At 35.4% G+C, this 19,275-nt stretch overlaps 2 protein-coding genes across 2 annotated transcripts in view; both read right to left on the minus strand.

The window, feature by feature from the left end:
- Window positions 1-1,548: 1,548 nt before the first annotated feature.
- On the minus strand, window positions 1,549-18,620 carry LOC107550144 (sex comb on midleg-like protein 2; the record flags this gene model as incomplete). The annotated part of the gene is made up of 11 exons (XM_016231371.1): window positions 1,549-2,654; window positions 4,946-5,106; window positions 6,429-6,638; window positions 6,808-6,936; window positions 8,064-8,225; window positions 8,312-8,515; window positions 10,535-10,661; window positions 10,774-11,081; window positions 16,471-16,714; window positions 16,824-16,912; window positions 18,377-18,620. Coding segments are annotated over 11 exons (2,004 nt in total), but the record flags the coding sequence as incomplete, so codon positions are not given.
- Window positions 18,621-18,707: 87 nt separating this feature from the next.
- The window catches only part of scmh1 (Scm polycomb group protein homolog 1), a 14,970-nt gene continuing 14,402 nt past the window's right edge, over window positions 18,708-19,275 (minus strand). Inside the window, exons 5-6 of the mRNA XM_016231372.1 lie at window positions 18,815-18,972; window positions 18,708-18,717 (exon numbers count right to left, since the gene is read on the minus strand). Of these exons, the coding sequence (XP_016086858.1) occupies window positions 18,708-18,717; window positions 18,815-18,972 (168 nt within the window). The remainder of the gene's footprint in view (window positions 18,718-18,814; window positions 18,973-19,275) is intronic.

Below are 19,275 nucleotides of genomic sequence, written 5' to 3' on the forward strand. Positions count from 1 at the left end.
TTACATAGAAAGTCATATTTTGCAGTGCAAGTCATTTTCCAGCATGTGTATATTCTCAGATCTACACAAAAAACAATCAGCATGAAAACCTGATGAATAAACCATGACTGTTTTTAGGATGTGAATTAATTTATGTGTCAGACGACCCTCTAACTCTTTTATAGGTATTGAAATTTGAAGTATTGAATTTTTTTTTTTTTACCATGAACAGCTTTTGTAAACAACCGAACGTAAAAGAATGAAACGAAGAGTCTGGTGGTGTTTTAAATTATTTATTTATTATTTGTATCGTTGAAAATGTGTATGTGACGAATGCATTCGCTTTAAAAATGTCATGATTAAAAGCGTCTCCGGTATCAAGATCGAAGCGTGTGTGTGTGAGTGTGTTTTTGATATTCAATCGTTTGATGAATCTATATGGCACAACTTTACGAATACATGTGACTTTTTTTTAATTGATTTATTTTTTTACAAAAGTCGACAAAGGAACTGAAAAGTCTAAACAATCACATTCACGACTAACTTGAAATGCTACGTTACAAAAGATGGGAAAACACCTGAGAAGTCTCAAAGTAAAGCAAGGCAGTTTGAACAGCTATTCAGAATTGGACGTTTCTTCCCGGTAAAAAGCGCTGGAAGGCAATACAAGGTATATTAAACGACAAATCCCAAATAAACAGCCCCCCGTAACGTAACGTGTCGTCACACTTCCCACCTCCATATACAACGTGTTTAGCTTAAAATATTTCTTCTCTACAAAATTGTACATTCCTGTTGCTGAGTTTCATGGTTAAACCCATAATACACCACTGATGTCTGATCTATCAATGAAAATTATCAAATATCAGCATAAACTTCGAGATAAAGCCGGAAGCTGGCGGAAAACACGCCGGCGTTCACATCAAATTCCCACTATTTTAGTGATATCTCTAATGATGCTTCCTTTGAAATGAACCAGTTTTGACGGCTTTCAAGTTCTCGAGTGGCAAGCTTGTTCATTTCTTCACGGCGTGCTGCGTTTCCGTCTCTTGAATACTGTTCTGAGGCTGCTGTAGATGTCAGGTTAACGTCTAACCCTGACTTCGCAACACAAGTCAATCCCAAACATTCCCAAGATAAGAGCTCGACGAGTTTCTGCAACAAAGACGAAGCCAACTCAAACAGCGTTATCTCAAAAGCATTATGTCCTCCGAATGCTCAGGAACATCGACACTCCAGACTAAACATCAAAATACTTACATCGCCGTAGAGGGAAAAGACGCACACGGGAAACTATATTAGATATATGACAGAATAAAAACTCTGACGATGTTTCTCAAAGCAGGTTTTTTCAGGGATTAAACCTACAGTAATTCATTACCATTTAGGCTTAGATTTATGTATTTAAATTGCATATTTCACAGTTTTAACTTTAATGTGATGCATATTTGTCTGTCAAACATCAATGAAACGGGTCAGATTTCTGAAATAGTACTAATAAACTGAATGTGTTTTAAATGCACAATAACCAGGTTCATGTATTTTATATTTATAAATGATATATTTACCTTTATATAAGTCCACATACATTAACTAATGGAATTTTGCTTTGTCGTATTTAACCATGTTTATACTTTTAAACGGAATAAATGCACTTGTTTTCACAATTAACAGATTTATGCTGATTCTCTTTTAATAAATGCATTTTGAAATTATTTAAATGGTCAAATATAACCATGCAATGATTTTGAGTGTTTAAAAATCAGACCTTGTTTTAATTTATGCACGACTGACAAATATGAGTTGCATTAGGTTTATTATTATTGAAGTTTAGTTTATTATAAACATTGAAGATTTACTTGTGAACACTCAAATTTAATCTCCAGCCATACAAAAACAAGTAGGGTCTGTTTGGTCAAAAAGTATTTCGCCAATGTAGCAGAATTGCATGAAAACGAGCAGCATGAACATTCTTCAAAACGTCTCTTTTTGTGTTCGACGGAGGAAACAAAGTCGTACGGCTTTGGACCGTAAATGATGATGATTGGCCGAACGTTTCGCTTAAGATCGTGAAACTTGATGCGTTTTGTTTGACGCCAGCGAAATACACAAACGAAACGCAACTAAAAAGCAGATTTTCAGCGGCTGTAAGTGATTTCAGAAACACCTGTGGACTAGTATGACGTCACAGGGAGGTAGAGCGATACATAACCAACCTCCGACTCAAAAACCACCACTATGGGTGGGATCATCGGCCCGTAAAGCGTCTGCATCTTTGGGGAGACGAGATGGCAGGAGGTAAGAACCGACCGAGCGCACCTTCGCTCCTGTCGATCTCATTCGACCGTCGTTCCCAGAGAGAGTTCCCACTAATGTTCCTCAAAGTGTGCTATGGCTGCAGATGAACGTCTAGGAGAGACGCCGTGTGTGTGTGATAATGTAGAGACGTGCGGCGCTGAGCCCGTCCGCTGAGCAGCACACAGTGATTTCCCATCAGCCCCCTCTGTAGCAGCGTGTCGGTGTGGAGGAGAGGTTTCTGTCCGTGTGTTTCACTGCTTCCCCTGCTTGAGTCTCTCGATGTGGTGGCAGAGTTTGAGCGCCGGTCCGAGTTTCAGCCCCATGTACTTCATCACCATGTCGCTCCTCAGTAACATCAGAGCTTTACCGTCGATCTCCTGCAGACAGTAAGAACATGAGGCTTACCACAGTTAAACACAAAATGTGCGATGATATCAACAACAGTGGCGGCCAATCAGAGGCTCCGATTTATGACCTACACCTGATCCTTCATAAACGTAAAGGGATAGTACACCCAAAAATGATTATTCTGTCAACCCTGTATGACTTTATTTCTTACTTTCTTTTGAGGAATGTTGAGGACTAAACCACATTGGACCCCATTTATTGTATGGGGGGGGGGAAACTGAGATGTACAAGCTACTCATAATTTAAACTGCAAAAAGCAGTCAAGTTAAAGGGATAGTTCACCCATAAATGAAAATTACCCCATGATTTACTCGCCCTCAAGCCATCCTAGGTGTGTATGACTGACGTCTTTCAGACGAATACAATTGGAGTTATATTAAAAAATGTCCTGGCTCTTCCAAGCTTTATAATGGCAGTGAATGGGTGTTGAGATTTTGAATCAAAATAAAGTGCAAAAACCCGTCATAAAAAGTACTCCACATGGCTCCGCGAGGTTAATAAAGGCCTTCTGAAGCGATGCGTTTGTGTAAGAAAAATATTCATCAGTATCGGTTCAGTCGGTGGAGGAGAGGTTCCTGTCCGGTTGTATTTAACTGTGGTGAAACTCGTGTTCTTACGCCTAAGTCATCCGCTGGACACCGCTCTCTCGTGAACGTGTGTACGACAGTTAGCAGAAGCTAGAGATTAAGGTTTATAAAGGTGTAAATATGGATATTTTTCTTACACAAATGCATCAGTTCACTTCAGAAGGCCTTTATTAACCGTGGAGCACTTTTATGATGGATTTATGCACTTTACTGGACTTCAAAATCTCAACACCCATTCACTGCCATTATAAAGCTTGGAAGAGTCAGGACATTTTTTTATATTACTCCTAATTGTATTCGTCTGAAAGAAGAGTGTCATATACACCTAGGATGGCTTGAGGGTGAGCAAATCATGGGGCAATTTTCATTTTTGGGTGATATATCCCTTTAACTGTTTTAAAAAAACAGTTAGCTGTAAATATACATTTAAATAAATATTTTTTATATTTAATTATTGTGTTTACTGCTTTTTTATGGTAAATACATTTATCAAATAAATATTAAATAAATATTTTAAGTAATTTTTTTATTTTTATTTGAAAAACTATATAATATTATGCTAAATAAATAGTATTTTTATATTATACAGTTTATTTAAATACATTTAAATGTATTCAATACCTTCCAAATTACATAATTTCAACAACTAAAAAATCTGAGCAGTATTTACTTGGTATTTATGTCAAGGATCTCAGTCAGCATGCACATAAATCTATACTAAATATTTCTAGTAACACCAAATCATAAACATAGTGACAAGCTATTCATAATTTAAACGGCAAAATAAGTCAAGTTATCTTTTTTAAAAAGTGGTCAGCTGCAAATACATTTTAAGTAAATAAATGTTTTTAATTTAAAATGTGTATTTATTATTTCACAGTAAATAAAGTGTTTACTTTTATTATTATTATACATTTATTTAAATAAATTTAAATGTATTCAGTACCATCCAGATTATATAATTTAAACATCTAAAAATAAGAGCAGTATTTACCTGGTACTTATGACAAAAGCATTAGGAAATGCAGCAGAAATATGAAAATGTATTTATTTTAAACACTATTTAATGAATATTCAAAAGCAATATTAATCATTTATTGATATTAGTTTTATTAATAAAGAATATTTATAAAAAAAATTTTTTTTTTTCAGTTTTGAATGTCATTTTACTTCAAATAAATAAATAAAAAAGTGGCTTCAACGAGTCAGTGTGTTTACGCTTATGCATTTGGCAAACGTGACTTGCATTGCATTTAAGGTATTTTTTTATTAATTAATTCATGCATTTGCTTGGAATTGAACCCATGACCTAGGTGTTGCTAGCACAAAGCTGAACTGTTGGAGCTAGAGGAATGGCAGAGATGTGAGTTTCTGCATGATAAAAGCAGCACACTATTTTAACACTAGCACTGAAGAGCAGAGTTAATATAGTAACACTGTTGGGTGAGTTACTCCTGTGAGTCTGTCCAGATGGGCTGTGTGTGTGTGTGTGTGTGTGTGCAGATGGGCTGTGTGTGTGTGTGTGCAGATGAACGTGAATCTCGCCGGTCAAGTCTAAACACAGATGATACATGTTCCCGCTCTCCCTCCCGTCCTCCCTCGCGCCTCGCTTGATTTACAGGCCGATATAAAAGCACAGAGAGCACGTGAAGGTCGTGCGGTAAATCACTGACGTGTTTTCTGAAGAGCTCAGCGTGCGGAGCCAGTGCCGTCGGGTCTGCGTCCCGCACAAACCGCATCACTTCCTCTATGGACCAGGAAGACGGACTCCTGCCGGGGCTTCTGGGAAGCTCGCGGTCCGCCGCCGTCTCGGGGCCCGTGGTAGAGCTGGCGGCTGGAGAGAGAGAGAGAGAGAGAGAGAGAGAGAGAGAGGCGCTTGATCTGCAGCTGATGTGATTTCTTCATTCTGTCTGTCAGTCTTTAATGTTTTCTGTCTCCTGTCAGGTTTTTCTGAGACTTCTACGTGAGCTTTACTGAGATGTGAAGGTCCTAAAGCTGTCGTACCATGAAAATATATAGAATTTAATTTAATTTAGTTACTTTTGTGAAAATGTCGACACTAATATGGTTGATATATTAAATATCCACGTGTTAATGTCTATTTTGTATGATCCGGTGATTGAAATGCTTTACAAATGAAATTATTTAAAATGCTTTATTATTTACAAAAAAGCGAAGGATTCACAACGTTTAAACTAATAATAATAATAAAAAAAAAAAAAACGAATTCTAATGACAGCTGATTTGTAATTATAAGGATCTACAACGGGGTTATTATAGTTAACTGAAACTAAAACTAAACCCATAAAAACCTTTTGTTGTTACTCGAAATTTTATTCCAGCTTTATTTCTCACTTTCATTGTTAATTTACTAAATTAAAACTGAAATATAAATTAATAAATATATATAGACATAAAAAAAATTACAAAAAAACAACAACCACTAAAACTTTAACTGAAATTAAAATAGAAACAGAAAATATAAAAATAAAACCATGAATAACAGTGTGTTCACACCAGACGCGAATGTAATTATTCGTGCGAGTAGATTACATACAAAGTCAACGCAAAGACGCGAATAAAGGCGAATTCGCGCCGGGCGATGCGAATGACGTGAAATGCGCGACGCGTCTTCCGCGCAAGTTCGAAAATTTCAACTCGAGCGGAAAATTCGCATGACGCGTTTTCGCGCAAGCCAATCAGCGAAGAGTTTCTTCACACGTCCAGTTGAATCAGACAATAGAAGAGAGCATTATTACAGCCGTCTGTTATTATATAGGTCTGGAGCATAGAAAACTATTAAAATCAGTTGGAGTGCTAGTTGTATTTATTAGCATGGCTACAGAGATGCTGCTATCAATAATAAAAATAATAGTAATATCAGTGTATATATACAGTAGTAAAATGTAGCACACATATTAATACAGGATCCTAATGTTATTCATCCTCCTCTGGATGGTGCTGTGAACCCAGACACGTCGGCGTTCGGCTTTCCATTGTATTTGGGACTTTTTGACAACAGGTACAAAACAGCGAATCTCCAGCATGGTTGATCGCGCTGTTTTTATTCGCGCGAGTGACACGGAAAACATCCCGCGAGTAATCTAGAGCGAGTGGCGCGATGCACAAAAACTCGATGGTCTGCATGAGACTCACCCTCCACTCGTCTGTGTGTCTGTGTGGGGGGGTGTGAGGCCCGTCGCCGTAGAGGCGGCCCGTTGCCATGGTAATACAGGTTGCTGGGCGGTGATTGGTACTCTGAGGTGCTTCTCAAGGTCTGTGGGCGGGGCGTCATGGAATTGGAGGCGGAGTCCATGAAGCGCTGCTCCTTCAATAATCCATTCTGCTCTGGAGGAAGAGTCTCCGCTACACACACACACACACACACACACACATATATTCCTCTTCATAATTCAATAGAAATACTTTTCATATTGCTTTAGAAATCCCACTGTTAAATGAATTAAATGAGTTTAATAAATATAGCATGTAATTCATCTTGAAAGGTAACGCTCTGAAAGCCTCGCTGCGGCACCTTCTGAGGGGTGTGTGTCTGTGTGCAGGAGTTTCGGGGAGAGAGGAGCGCAGTACGGCGGAGAGTCTCTGGAGATCCGCTTCACGCCTCTGTTCAGAGACGGACCGTCGGACAACATCTCCTCTTTAACTACACAAAACACACACAAAAATATCATCAACATTAATTTATTCCAAATCTATTGTTCCAAATCTGTATGACTGACGGCTGCGGAACACAAAAGAGTTTAGAAGATTGTTACCAGTGTTATTTTAGTAAAAGTTTAAAATTTATAGTTTTATAATAGTATAGTATTAATATTTTGAATAAGTTTTTTTCATATTTTCCATTTTCATTTTAGTTTGTCATTTTTATTAGATTTTAATTTTATTTACAATATATACTCTTATAGCATTTATTAATATTTTGAACTGGCTTTTATTTTTATCTTATCAGATATCATTGTAATTTTAGTTTACATTTTGGAAATTTTTTAATGTGTTTTTGTCTTTTTTGTTTTTAGTATTCCTCTTATACTAATATATTATTAATACTTTGAATTAGTTTTTATTTTTATTTTATTTTGCATTTTAGTCATTTTGTTGTTTTTGTCATTTTTATTAGTTTTTAGCACTATTCATATACTATTATAGTATGTATTAATATTTTGAATTAGCTTTTATTTTCATTTTTCAGTTTAATTGTAGTTAAGTTTAAGTAATTTTGTTATTTGCTTTTTCATTTTCATTAGTTTTTTGTTTTATTTGTATTATCTGTTACAGTATTTATTAATGTTTTGAATAAGCTTTTATTGTTATATTTTCAGTTTTCATTTTAATTGTAGTTAATTTTAATTGATTAATTTAGTTTTGTTTTATTTATTAATATTTATAAATTTAATTTATAAATATTTCAAAATGGCTTTTATTTTTATATTTTCATTTTTCATTTTAGTTTTTATTTGAGTAATTTTATGCATTTTTATTTTTAATTTCTAATATTTATTTTTTCATCTTATATTTATATTTTATTTAATCTTTATTTCAATTAACAAAAATGATTTTTAATAGCTTTAGTCAACAGTACATTAGTTAACATTTGATCTAACAACAGTTTTTTTTTTTTTTTTTCTCCGACTGTTTTGAAGCAACCCAAGAGTGAGTAAATGGTAAATTATTCCTTTAACATAAACATAAACATTTCTAAATGAATTTCAAGTGACGCACGCATCACACCATCAGAATACCAGACACTCTTGTGGCCAGTCATAAATGTACCTGATTTAGCGCGGTCGTAGGTGTTGAGTGGACTGAACGGTTGACTGCTGAACAGATTATCACACTGCAGGTGTCGACACACTCGCTCCAGGAAGCGCAACACGAACCCGGCGCTCGACGCTGACGGCAGCTTCACCAACCGCTTCCCGCCATCTGTTCGGACTAGAGAGACAAAGCCCAATACTTCATCATTGTGAGTGTTCTAAAATCATATTTAATCAGTTTTGTTGTTAAACTTTTGTCCGTACCTCTGACCACCTCTCCTCCGCCGCCTTGGCTCAGCAGGCATCCCAGAAGCACTTTGGGCTGGTACGCGCAGTCCAGGCAGGCCTGAACCGTCTGCTGCAGAACCAGATTCACCGCCTCCGGCCCGAAGTGATCTGGCAGTCTCTGAACCTGCTTACGGTCCAGATGTGGGCCGCAGTTCCCGTGTTTGTTCACGTATACGCACACTGATGGAAACGGACAGGACAGGCATGTTTAACACTACTGTACAGAAACACTATGACCTACTGCATTAAAAAAGATCCAAACAGATTATTGAGGTGATCTAGTCTTATAGTGGTTATATAGTCTGATTATAACGATCATATGGTCTGATAATTGTGGTTACATGTTCTGATTACTGCAGTTACTGTATATAGTCCACTTATTATGGTTATACGGTCTGATAATTGTGGTTATATAGTCTGATTACAGTAGTTATTGTATATAGTCTACTTATGGTTATACAGTCTGATACTTGTGATTATAATGTCTGATTATTGTGCTTATGTATTCTGTTCATAGCAGTTATATAGCCTGATTATTATGGTTATACGGTCTGATAATTGTGGTTACATGTTCTGATTACTGCAGTTACTGTATATAGTCTACTTATGGTTATACAGTCTGATACTTGTGATTATAATGTCTGATTATTGTGCTTATGTATTCTGTTCATAGCAGTTATATAGCCTGATTATTATGGTTATACGGTCTGATAATTGTGGTTACAAAGTCTAATTACTGCAGTTACTGTATATAGTCTACTTATTAAGGTTATACAGTCTAATAATTATGGTTATATAGTCTGATTATTATGGTCATACGGTCTGATAACTGGTTACATAGTCTGATTTCAGCAGTTACTGTATATAGTCTACTTATGGTTATACAGTCTGATACTTGTGATTATAATGTCTGATTATTGTGCTTATGTATTCTGTTCATAGCAGTTATATAGCCTGATTATTATGGTTATACGGTCTGATAATTGTGGTTACAAAGTCTAATTACTGCAGTTACTGTATATAGTCTACTTATTAAGGTTATACAGTCTAATAATTATGGTTATATAGTCTGATTATTATGGTCATACGGTCTGATAACTGGTTACATAGTCTGATTTCAGCAGTTACTGTATATAGTCTACTTATGGTTATACAGTCTGATACTTGTGATTATAATGTCTGATTATTGTGCTTATGTATTCTGTTCATAGCAGTTATATAGCCTGATTATTATGGTTATACGGTCTGATAATTGTGGTTACAAAGTCTAATTACTGCAGTTACTGTATATAGTCTACTTATGGTTTTACAATCTGATAATTGTGGTTATGTAGTCTGATTACTGTAGTTATAATGTCTGATTATTGTGCTTATGTATTCTGTTCTTAGTGGTTATATAACTGATTATTGTGGTCTGATAATTGTGGTTACACAATTTGATTACTGCAGTTACTGTATATAGCCTACTTATGATTATATAGTCTGATAAATGTGGTTATATAGACTGATTATTATTGTCATGGTCTGAATTATATATAGTCTGATTATTGTGGTTATTTAGTCAGATAATATAATCTGATCATGTGGTTATGTTGTCTGTTCATTGTGGTTGTGTAATTTGATTACTGAAGTTATCTATTCCATGTATGGTTATATAATCTAATTATTATTTAATTTTTTGTATATTACTGCAGATGATTTTGGAATGTGTAAGGAATGATGGGGGTAGTGTTAATTGTATACATTTGTTTAAATTCTGTTTGTGTTGTTAATGTGTGATGTGTTTTTAAGTATTAATGTGGATGTATTCATGTCACCAGTGTCAAAGACAAATTTCCGCTCTGGGACAATAAAGTTAAACTATTGTGCTATGTGTTCTGATTATTGTGGTTATGTAGTCTGTTTAGTTATATTGTCTCATTTTGGGTATGTAGTCTGATTATTAGGTCGTATGGTCTGATAATTGTGGTTTTGTGGTCTGATTACTTAACTTTTATAGTCTCCTTATGGTTACATAGATTGATTATTGTTAGATACCTCTGGTAAAATAACCTGATCATTGTGGCTATGTAGTCTGATTATTGTGGTTATATAGTCTAAAATGTGTTGCTATGTAGTCATATAGTGATCAAGAAGTCAGATTTTTCTCTCTTTGTGGCATACTAGCAGTTATATTTGTAAACAAGCTCATTTTATTACCAGTAGACACCACAGATGAGGGGGATCCCAGAGGAGGGAGTCCATCGCTGGGCATCTGAGTCATGGGCACCCTGGAGTCTGAGCTGGCTGCTATAGACATGGCACTCTGGAAGACTCTGGGCTTCCTCTGAGAAACAAAAACACAATCTGCTTAAGCATTTCACCAAATGACACCCTCCACAATCTTTATCTAATGTGACAGTCGTTCATAAATACACACAAAATTCCTTTAATGCTACCTTGCTGCCTGGTTTCGGTCCCCTCTTCTTGTATGGACGCATGTAGGGATGCTGGGAAATGGGCGTGGTTTGGGGTGCGGCTTCTTCTTGATCTTCTGTGTCTTGGGCCGCGGTGGAAGCGGCCAGGGCTTTCAGCAGCGCGATGGTCTCGCTTTTCGGCCGCCGTCCCCTGATGCCCTTCCTCACAGGGAGTTGAGGAAGAGGAGTTGGCAGGCGGTAAGGAATCGGCATGGAGCGCCGGGGTGGTTTAGGGTTAGAGGAAGAGGAGGATGAGGAGGAAGGTGTAGGACCCGGTTTTGGAACAGTGACTGCAAAATGGAAAAAATAAAGGAAAATTTTAATAATAATAAAAAATGAATGCTTATGTAGTCTGATCATAGCTGTTATATAGTTTGATTATTGTGGTTACATAATCTGACTACTGTGTTACAATATATAGTCTACTTATTATGATTATATAGTCTGATGTGATTATAGTAGTTATATAGTCTGACTATTGTGGTTATGTAGTCTGATCATTGTAGTTATATAGATTGAATATTATGGTTACATAATCTGATTACTGCAGTTACTATATATAGTCTACTTATTAAGATTATATAGTCTGATTATTGTAGTTGTATAGTCTGATTATTGGAGTAACTATATATACTCATGGTTATATAGTCTGATTATTGTGGTTATGTAGTTTGATCATAGTAGTTATATAGTTTGATTACTGTGGTTACATAATCTGATTACTACAGTTACTATATATGGTCTGATTATTGTGGTTATATAGTCTGATTATTGTGGTTGTATGGTCTGATAATTGTGGTTACATAGTCTGAATACTACAGTTACTGTATAAAATCTACATATTATGTTATACAGTCTGATTATTGTGCTTATTTAGTCAGATAACTGGTAATATAATCTGGTCATTGTGGCTATGTTGTCTGATTGTTGTGGTTATGTCAATATTTTGGTTATGTAGTCATAGTGGTTAGGCTATATTGTCTGATTATTGGGTCTTTTGGTCTGATGATTGTGGTTTTACTGATTACTAAAGTTATATAGTCTACTTATGGCTATATAGACTGATTATTGTGGTAGATAACTGTGGCAGTATAATCTCATTATCATGCCTCTGATTATTTCATGAATCTGTCACAATGTAATGCATACAAAGTGGCTGTTATTGGATGTTTCTTTGCTATTTATTGTTAGAAAACAGGGCTGATGTCACAAATTTTAGCAAATAAAATGCCTGCATTTAGAATGAATATAATATATTCAGAACAGCTCATATAATATTTAGTATGGCCTCCATTTGTTAAATAAACAGGAGCCCTATTTTGTAGCGTATCTGTGGAAAGTGCCTGACCAAACACACACACACACACACACTTCCATCTGAACACATCCTGTCCTTTAACACAGTGAGTGTGTCAGTGTGTGACTGTGGATATGAGTGCATGTTATACCCTAAATAACTCCAGTATAACTAAATTAGATGGAGTACGGGAGGAAAAAGAGTTTGCCAGAGATCTGACACACTTGTACTCAAGCATATGGCAGCGATCACGCAGACAGGCTTGAGTTTTAACATGACCCACTACCCTAGAAATATTTCTGATGATCAACCATGTTGAAAACAGTTGTGCTGCCCAATATTTTAGTGGAAACTGTGATGCATTTTATTTTTCAGGATTCACAGATGAATAGAAAGTTTAAAAGAACAGCATTTACTTGAAACAGAAATCTTTTATAACATTATAAATGTCTTTACTGTCACTTTTGATACATTTAATGCATCCTTGATGATTGACAGTATTATAATAATTTTAATAAATTAGGCACTTCGATATGTCTCACCTGAACGTCACAGAAACACAGAAAATAAACCATGCTTAAGACATTTTATGCAGCCTTCTAATTTCTAATTAGTCTTCTAACTTAAGAGACTTCTAATTTAAAGGGTTAGTTCACCCCAAAATTAAAATTAGGCCATAAATTACTCACCCTCAAGGCATGCTAGGTGTATATGACTTTCTTCTTTCAGATGAATCCAGTTGGAGTTATATAAAAAATTGTCTTTGATCTTTCAAGCTGTTTAATGGCACTCAGCGGGTGTTGCATTGCATCAGTACAAAAGAAGTGAAATAAAAATCGCCCATCCATAAAAAAGCGTCTCACACGGCTCCGGGGGGTGAGCAAAGGCCTCCTGTAGCGAATCGATGCGTTTTTGTAAGAAAAATATCCATATTCAAAACGTAATAATCACTTTAATCTAGCTTGCGCTCACTGTTGTACACTGGAAGCAGCTCCGGGTGGGTGACGTATGAGTTTAGCGTTGCGCCGGTGAGTCTCGTGAAAACCAACGTTTGTTAACAGGAGCAAAGGAAGCAAAGTTTCCTTACTTTAGCAAAGGAAAACCAGTCTGCTCTTGGCTTATATCCAAATCCTCCGACATTCTTCTTTACAAATCCTGGTTTTGTACTTCTAATTAGTGACCGTTGTTTTGTTTTGATCTCTCCGCTGCGCTTCCGCGCTCGTCACTTCTGAGCGGCGCATGCGCAAAGCCGACCTCATACGTCATCCGCCCGGAGCTGCTTCCGTGTACAACTGTTGGCGCAAGCTACGTTAAAGTGATTATTACATTTTGAATATGGATATTTTTCTTACAAAAACGCATCGATTCGCTACAGGAGGCCTTTGTTCACCCCCCGGAGCCGCGTGAGACACTTTTTATTATGGATGGGTGCACTTTATTTAACTTCTTTTGGACTGATGCATGCAACACCCACTGAGTGGGATTAAACAGCTTGAAAGATCAAAGACAATTTTTAATATAACTCTGACTGGATTCGTCTGAAAGAAGAAAGTCATATACACCTAGGATGCCTTGAGGGTGAGTAATTTATGGCCTAATTTTCATTTTTGGGTGAACTAACCCTTTAATGGACGATCTAGTTTAAGTGTGTTAAGTGTGGGTCTGTGTGATGTGTGTGTGTTTCAGTTAAACGCTTTTCTCTAGTTGGTCTTTACTGTAAACACTCTCACCACTTTCCTCTCCGTCTGTTTCGTTTCTCTGGTTATTCTTCGTCTTTTCTCACAGATGTGTGTCTAAGTGTGCGATTTGTTTATTTTCACACAAACTCTCGAATTCCTCCTGACCCGCGCGGCTCGCTCGCTAATTATCTCATTTACACATAATTACTTGGATGGGCTACAAAAAAACAAACAGCACAGGTCATTCCACATCATCCAGATCCAAAACAAATCCTTTAAACAAATGTCTGTAATTCGCAACACAACATGCGGAGCGGAATTACAAACACTGCAACACGAGATCCGGAGGTTTGTATAATTTGGGGAAAATTTTCTGCAAACTCAAAATGAATTCCAGCTGCGGCCGAATGAACATTAATGGAAATGCGTATATCATCATCTATAGCTCAGACTGACTCCACTCAAAACGCCAGATCTGGATTAAATCCCAGCTAATTTATGACTTCAGTGTGTGTTTTATTTTACTAAACATTATAAAATCGTTCTGGATTCTGTTTGGTTAAAGAAAGCGTTTTCTAAAGACTGTAATTACTTTCGCAATCCATTCTTGTTAATATGAGAGTATGAGAGCGAAATGTTCACCTTCAGTAGCAAAAATGACATTATATATTGCACACAATATACTGTACATACTACCTAGATTGCTAATATGCTATCCCCATCATAACCTTTATTTTTGGAGGGTCCACATGTGAAATTTAAAAGATTAAATACAAATTGCAAGCCTAAAAACCCAGTCAAATGCATCAGTCTCGCTGTGAGAGCTTTACTCAATAGTGCACACAGCAGCTGCAATTATGACAATTAGTCATTCCTAGTTATTCCTAATTAAATCAAATAATATTTGAAAATATTATAATAAAAGCTCATTTAAAATCCTAATAAATACTATAATAATAAATCAATAATACTTAAATGACACTGAAGCTGACTGAATGTTCAGAAATAAAAGGTTTAGGTTAAAGTACTAAAACTGAAATAGAAATATAAAAAACTAATCCAAATGATAAAAACTATTCTAAAACTGAAAATATAAAAACAAAACTAACTCAAAATCTGAATAAATATTATAACTATAAATACATAATATTAAAATAACACTGAAGCTAACACATGAACTGATTCTTCTTTTATTTCTAATGAAATAATCATTCTTTTTTTGTTTCAATCAATATATTTGTATTTTATGCCAACCCAGATGAGGTTTGAGTTTAGGCCAGATGGAAGCAGACATAAGAGCAGACCAAATTATGATTGCATTAAGTTTTAAATGCTGAACCTGCAAAAGAGACACTTTAAAAACAGACAGCCTTGATTCAGACTGCTTTGGTCTCAGAAGATCTTCCTTCTGCAGCGGTCATGTGATTCCTGAGGGTTAGTGAGTTAGAGAGTTAGTGGACTGTGGAGTTTCAGAGAGCTGTAGCGCCCCCTGCTGCTCACACAAGCTGTTTACATGTCTTTATGTTATAGGACAGAGAAGAGCACAGGAACCAGGGTTATTTTAGTATTATTCAATTATATTGTAGTACTTATAATATTTTGAGTTAGCCAGTTAGCTATATATATATATATATAGAGAGAGAGAGAGAGAGATTTTCAGTTTTCCTTTTCATTTTTGTAAGTTTTAGTAATTTGTTTAATGTGCTTTTGTCATTTTTTAAAGTTTTTTTTAATATTTCTATTTCGATTTCATTTATTTTTATTTCAGTTCCAGTTTTAGCAATTTTAGTACATCAGCTTAAACTTATTTTATTGCAGTTAGCTGTCAAGGCATTTCGTTTTAGATGCACTAAGTAACTTTTTTAATAAATAAAACTGCATTTGTCTTGAGGAACAACACTGTTTTTACAACCAGTGATTTGCCATTTTTGCCGTATTACAGTACTTATATTTCGAACTCGTTTTTATTTTTATATTTTCTGTTTTCATTTTAGTTTTAGTTAACATTCTAGTAATTTAGTCACTTATTTATTAGTTTATTTTTTTATTCTACATAGTTTTTAAAAATATTTTTTTTGTTTTAGTTTGAGTTATTTTGGTACATCAAGTTAAAATAAATGAAAATAAGAAATGTTGTCTTGACAACTAGCTGAAATAAAATAAGTTTACTTATCCAAAAATAAAATCCACTAAGCTTTATCCAAATGGACTTTTTCACAGGTTCAGTCCAGTGCTATTTTACTATTTTACTTTTATTCATGTTTTTTAATTAGTTTATATATATATATATAATTTTTTTTTAGTTAAAGTTTTAGTAATTGCTGTGTGTTTTTGTCAGTTTTATTATTTTTACTATATAGCTTTTATTAATTTTATTTCAGTTTTGGCTTTAGTTATTTTAGTACATCAATATTAGGTTTTTCTATTTCATTTAATGTTAAATGTTATTTAATGATTTATTGAATATTTTTATATTTTAACACTTAATGTTTATTTTCATTTTCAATTAATTTTATTTTATTTCAAGTAACATTTTTTTCTTTTTTTTATGGTTTAATTTTTTTGTTAACTCTAATAGCCCTGCTTCTTGTCTCGATCGTAGCTCAAGCATCAGCCATTGTGTGGGATTCGAACCTACAACCTTTCCTGGCCACTAATCTAAACTCTAAACAGCCTTCAGCGATGTGTGCAGCGGTCACTCACTGCTGTTTCCCGGCGGCTGCAGGCTGTGTTTGGTGACGGCGCACCAGCCCACGGGGAAGATGTCCCTGGAGTCATAGCGGCACCAGTAATCGAACGCCCCCCTCCAGCCGTCAAACATCACAAACACCTCTTCCCCCTTCACCTCGCCGATGGTGGCCGGACAGATCAGGTACGGGTTCTTCTTGTCCACGGCCTCCAGCTTCGTGCCGGGCTTGAAGTCGTTCTGGGGCGGCCGCAGCGGCTCCTGATGGAATTACAGAGCGTCAGTGTCACCAAAACCTTTTAATGTGATTGCGTTAAGTAACACTTTCGTCCGTGTAAATGCATGCTCTCTCTCTGTGGAGGTTCAGCACCTTTTTAAATGCCGTGGCAGGTGCTATTTCGGCTCCATTAAGGGTCCTCAGGAGAAACATGGGCCATGACGAGGCGTTCATCCTGAATCCTGAGAAAATGAGGGAGAGAAACACAATTATCATCCGTAATTCTGCTCACATGTGTTCACACTCATCTCCATCAACAGCCAAAGCAGAAGACGGGGAGCTGAAGGCAGGCAACATTAGAGAAGACAATGTCATTTCCTGCAGCACACCAATGTTGTTATAGTTATCTAACTGTAAAACTAAAAATACGGTAATTAAAATAAAATGTGTAAAAATCAAATTGAATATTAAAAATTAAAATATTTTTTGTCACAGAGCCAAAATTTCTCATTTTCATTTAGTTTAAGTTGAAGTACTAATATTACTACAACTAAAACAGAAATTAAAATTAATAAAAATCTAAACAGGCGTATTTAAAAAAAAAAAAACATGATAAATAATTTTTAAAAAATATTTATAAACTCAAAGGAAGTAATACAATTTAATAAAAATTAATAAGTACTAATTAAAACGGGAAGGCAGGCGACATTAGGATGTCATTTTCTTTGTCAGACCAGTGCTGCTATCGTTAACTAAAACTAAATACTGAAAAACATTTTAGTTACTTGAAATAAACAAAATATAATATAAAAACAAATTACTTCAAGTTATTTGTGAAGGAAAAGTTTCTAATTTTTGTTTGGTTTAAGTGCTAAAATCTAAAATAAATAACTTAAAAATGAATGAAAGCTAAAAAAGACATTAAAAAAACTAACAGAAGCTATTAAAACACTCAAAAAGCCCCAACTAAATATGCAAACTAAAATGAAAATGGGGAAATAAAAAAGGTAAATTCTCTCATTTTTGTTTAGTTTAAGATGAAGTACTAAAATCACTAAAACTAAACTTAATAAAATCTAAATAAACATTTAAAAAACTCACAGAAATGACTAAAATGCAACAAAATTGCAAAAACAAACTAAATTTTAAATGAACATGAATAAATAAAAATTTATAGAAATATTAATAATACTAAATAAGTAATAAAATATAAATAAATACTAATAAAATCAGGAAGCTGAAGACAGGCAACATTAGAGAAGAGGATATAATTTACATTCATTGAAATAAAATATATTTGTTTTATTTCAGTTGGTTGCAAAGGCAACATTTCTCTTTATCGTTTAACTTTAGTTTAACCCGAAGTACTAAACTAAAACTGAAATAAATATTAATGAAAACGAAATAAACATACTTTAAAAAAAGAGATAGAACGACTAAAACACACAACAAAATGAGAAAACTTTATCTAAAATTAAATCGAAAGCAGAAAATGTAAAAATAAAACATAATAAAAGACTATGATAGTGTTGTAATGAACACTGAATTATTAAGCTTTGGACGTGACGTGAGATGCACAGTCCCTCTCACGGAAATCAGTCGCTATATTGACCGCTTGTTTGTACGACTCCTATTAAACATGAACTCGTTCTTTCAGACGCCTGCGGCTCGGTTCAGATGTGGAGAGGAAATGACATCACTCGTACCCAGCGGCGGCTGCAGCATGTCTCCCTTCTTCTCGCAGGTTCCGATTGGCTGGATGTCGGCGGAGTCGACTAATCGCCAGAAGTCGTTGGTGCTGTCGCTGCCGTCCAGACGGAGGCGGAGTCTCACGCCCATCAAGCCCATCACCGTGGCGATGCAGGTGGAGGTGGAGTTACGAGGGTCCCGGGCCTCCAGCTTCATACCCACCTTGAAGTCGTTGGAGGGAGGAATCCGAGACTGGAGAACAAATACTCAGTGTTAACATCCAAAAACTGAGCTACGAATCAGGTTTGCATTTGAATTAAAGCCTGAAAAATCTTGAAAGGGAACAGTTTATTGATCCCTTAGACAAAATATATAAAACAAAAATAAGTTTGCATATGTTTTTTGTTGAGATGTATATTTAAAAAAAAGTTTGCTTTTTTAAAAAAAATAATCGCCAGAAGTCGTTGGTGCTGTCGCTGCCGTCCAGACGGAGGCGGAGTCTCACGCCCATCAAGCCCATCACCGTGGCGATGCAGGTGGAGGTGGAGTTACGAGGGTCCCGGGCCTCCAGCTTCATACCCACCTTGAAGTCGTTGGAGGGAGGAATCCGAGACTGGAGAACAAATACTCAGTGTTAACATCCAAAAACTGAGCTACGAATCAGGTTTGCATTTGAATTAAAGCCTGAAAAATCTTGAAAGGGAACAGTTTATTGATCCCTTAGACAAAATATATAAAACAAAAATAAGTTTGCATATGTTTTTTGTTGAGATGTATATTTAAAAAAAAGTTTGCTTTTTTAAAAAAAATATGCATCTCAAGAAAAAAACATAAGTTTGCATATGTATTTGTTGTTGAGATGCATATTAAAAAAAATAAGTTTGCATATGTGTTTTTTGTTGAGATGCATATTAAA

This window comes from Sinocyclocheilus grahami, unplaced genomic scaffold, assembly GCF_001515645.1.
Source record: "Sinocyclocheilus grahami isolate Dianchi unplaced genomic scaffold, SAMN03320097.WGS_v1.1 scaffold389.1, whole genome shotgun sequence".
NCBI classification, from domain to species: Eukaryota; Metazoa; Chordata; class Actinopteri; order Cypriniformes; family Cyprinidae; genus Sinocyclocheilus; species Sinocyclocheilus grahami.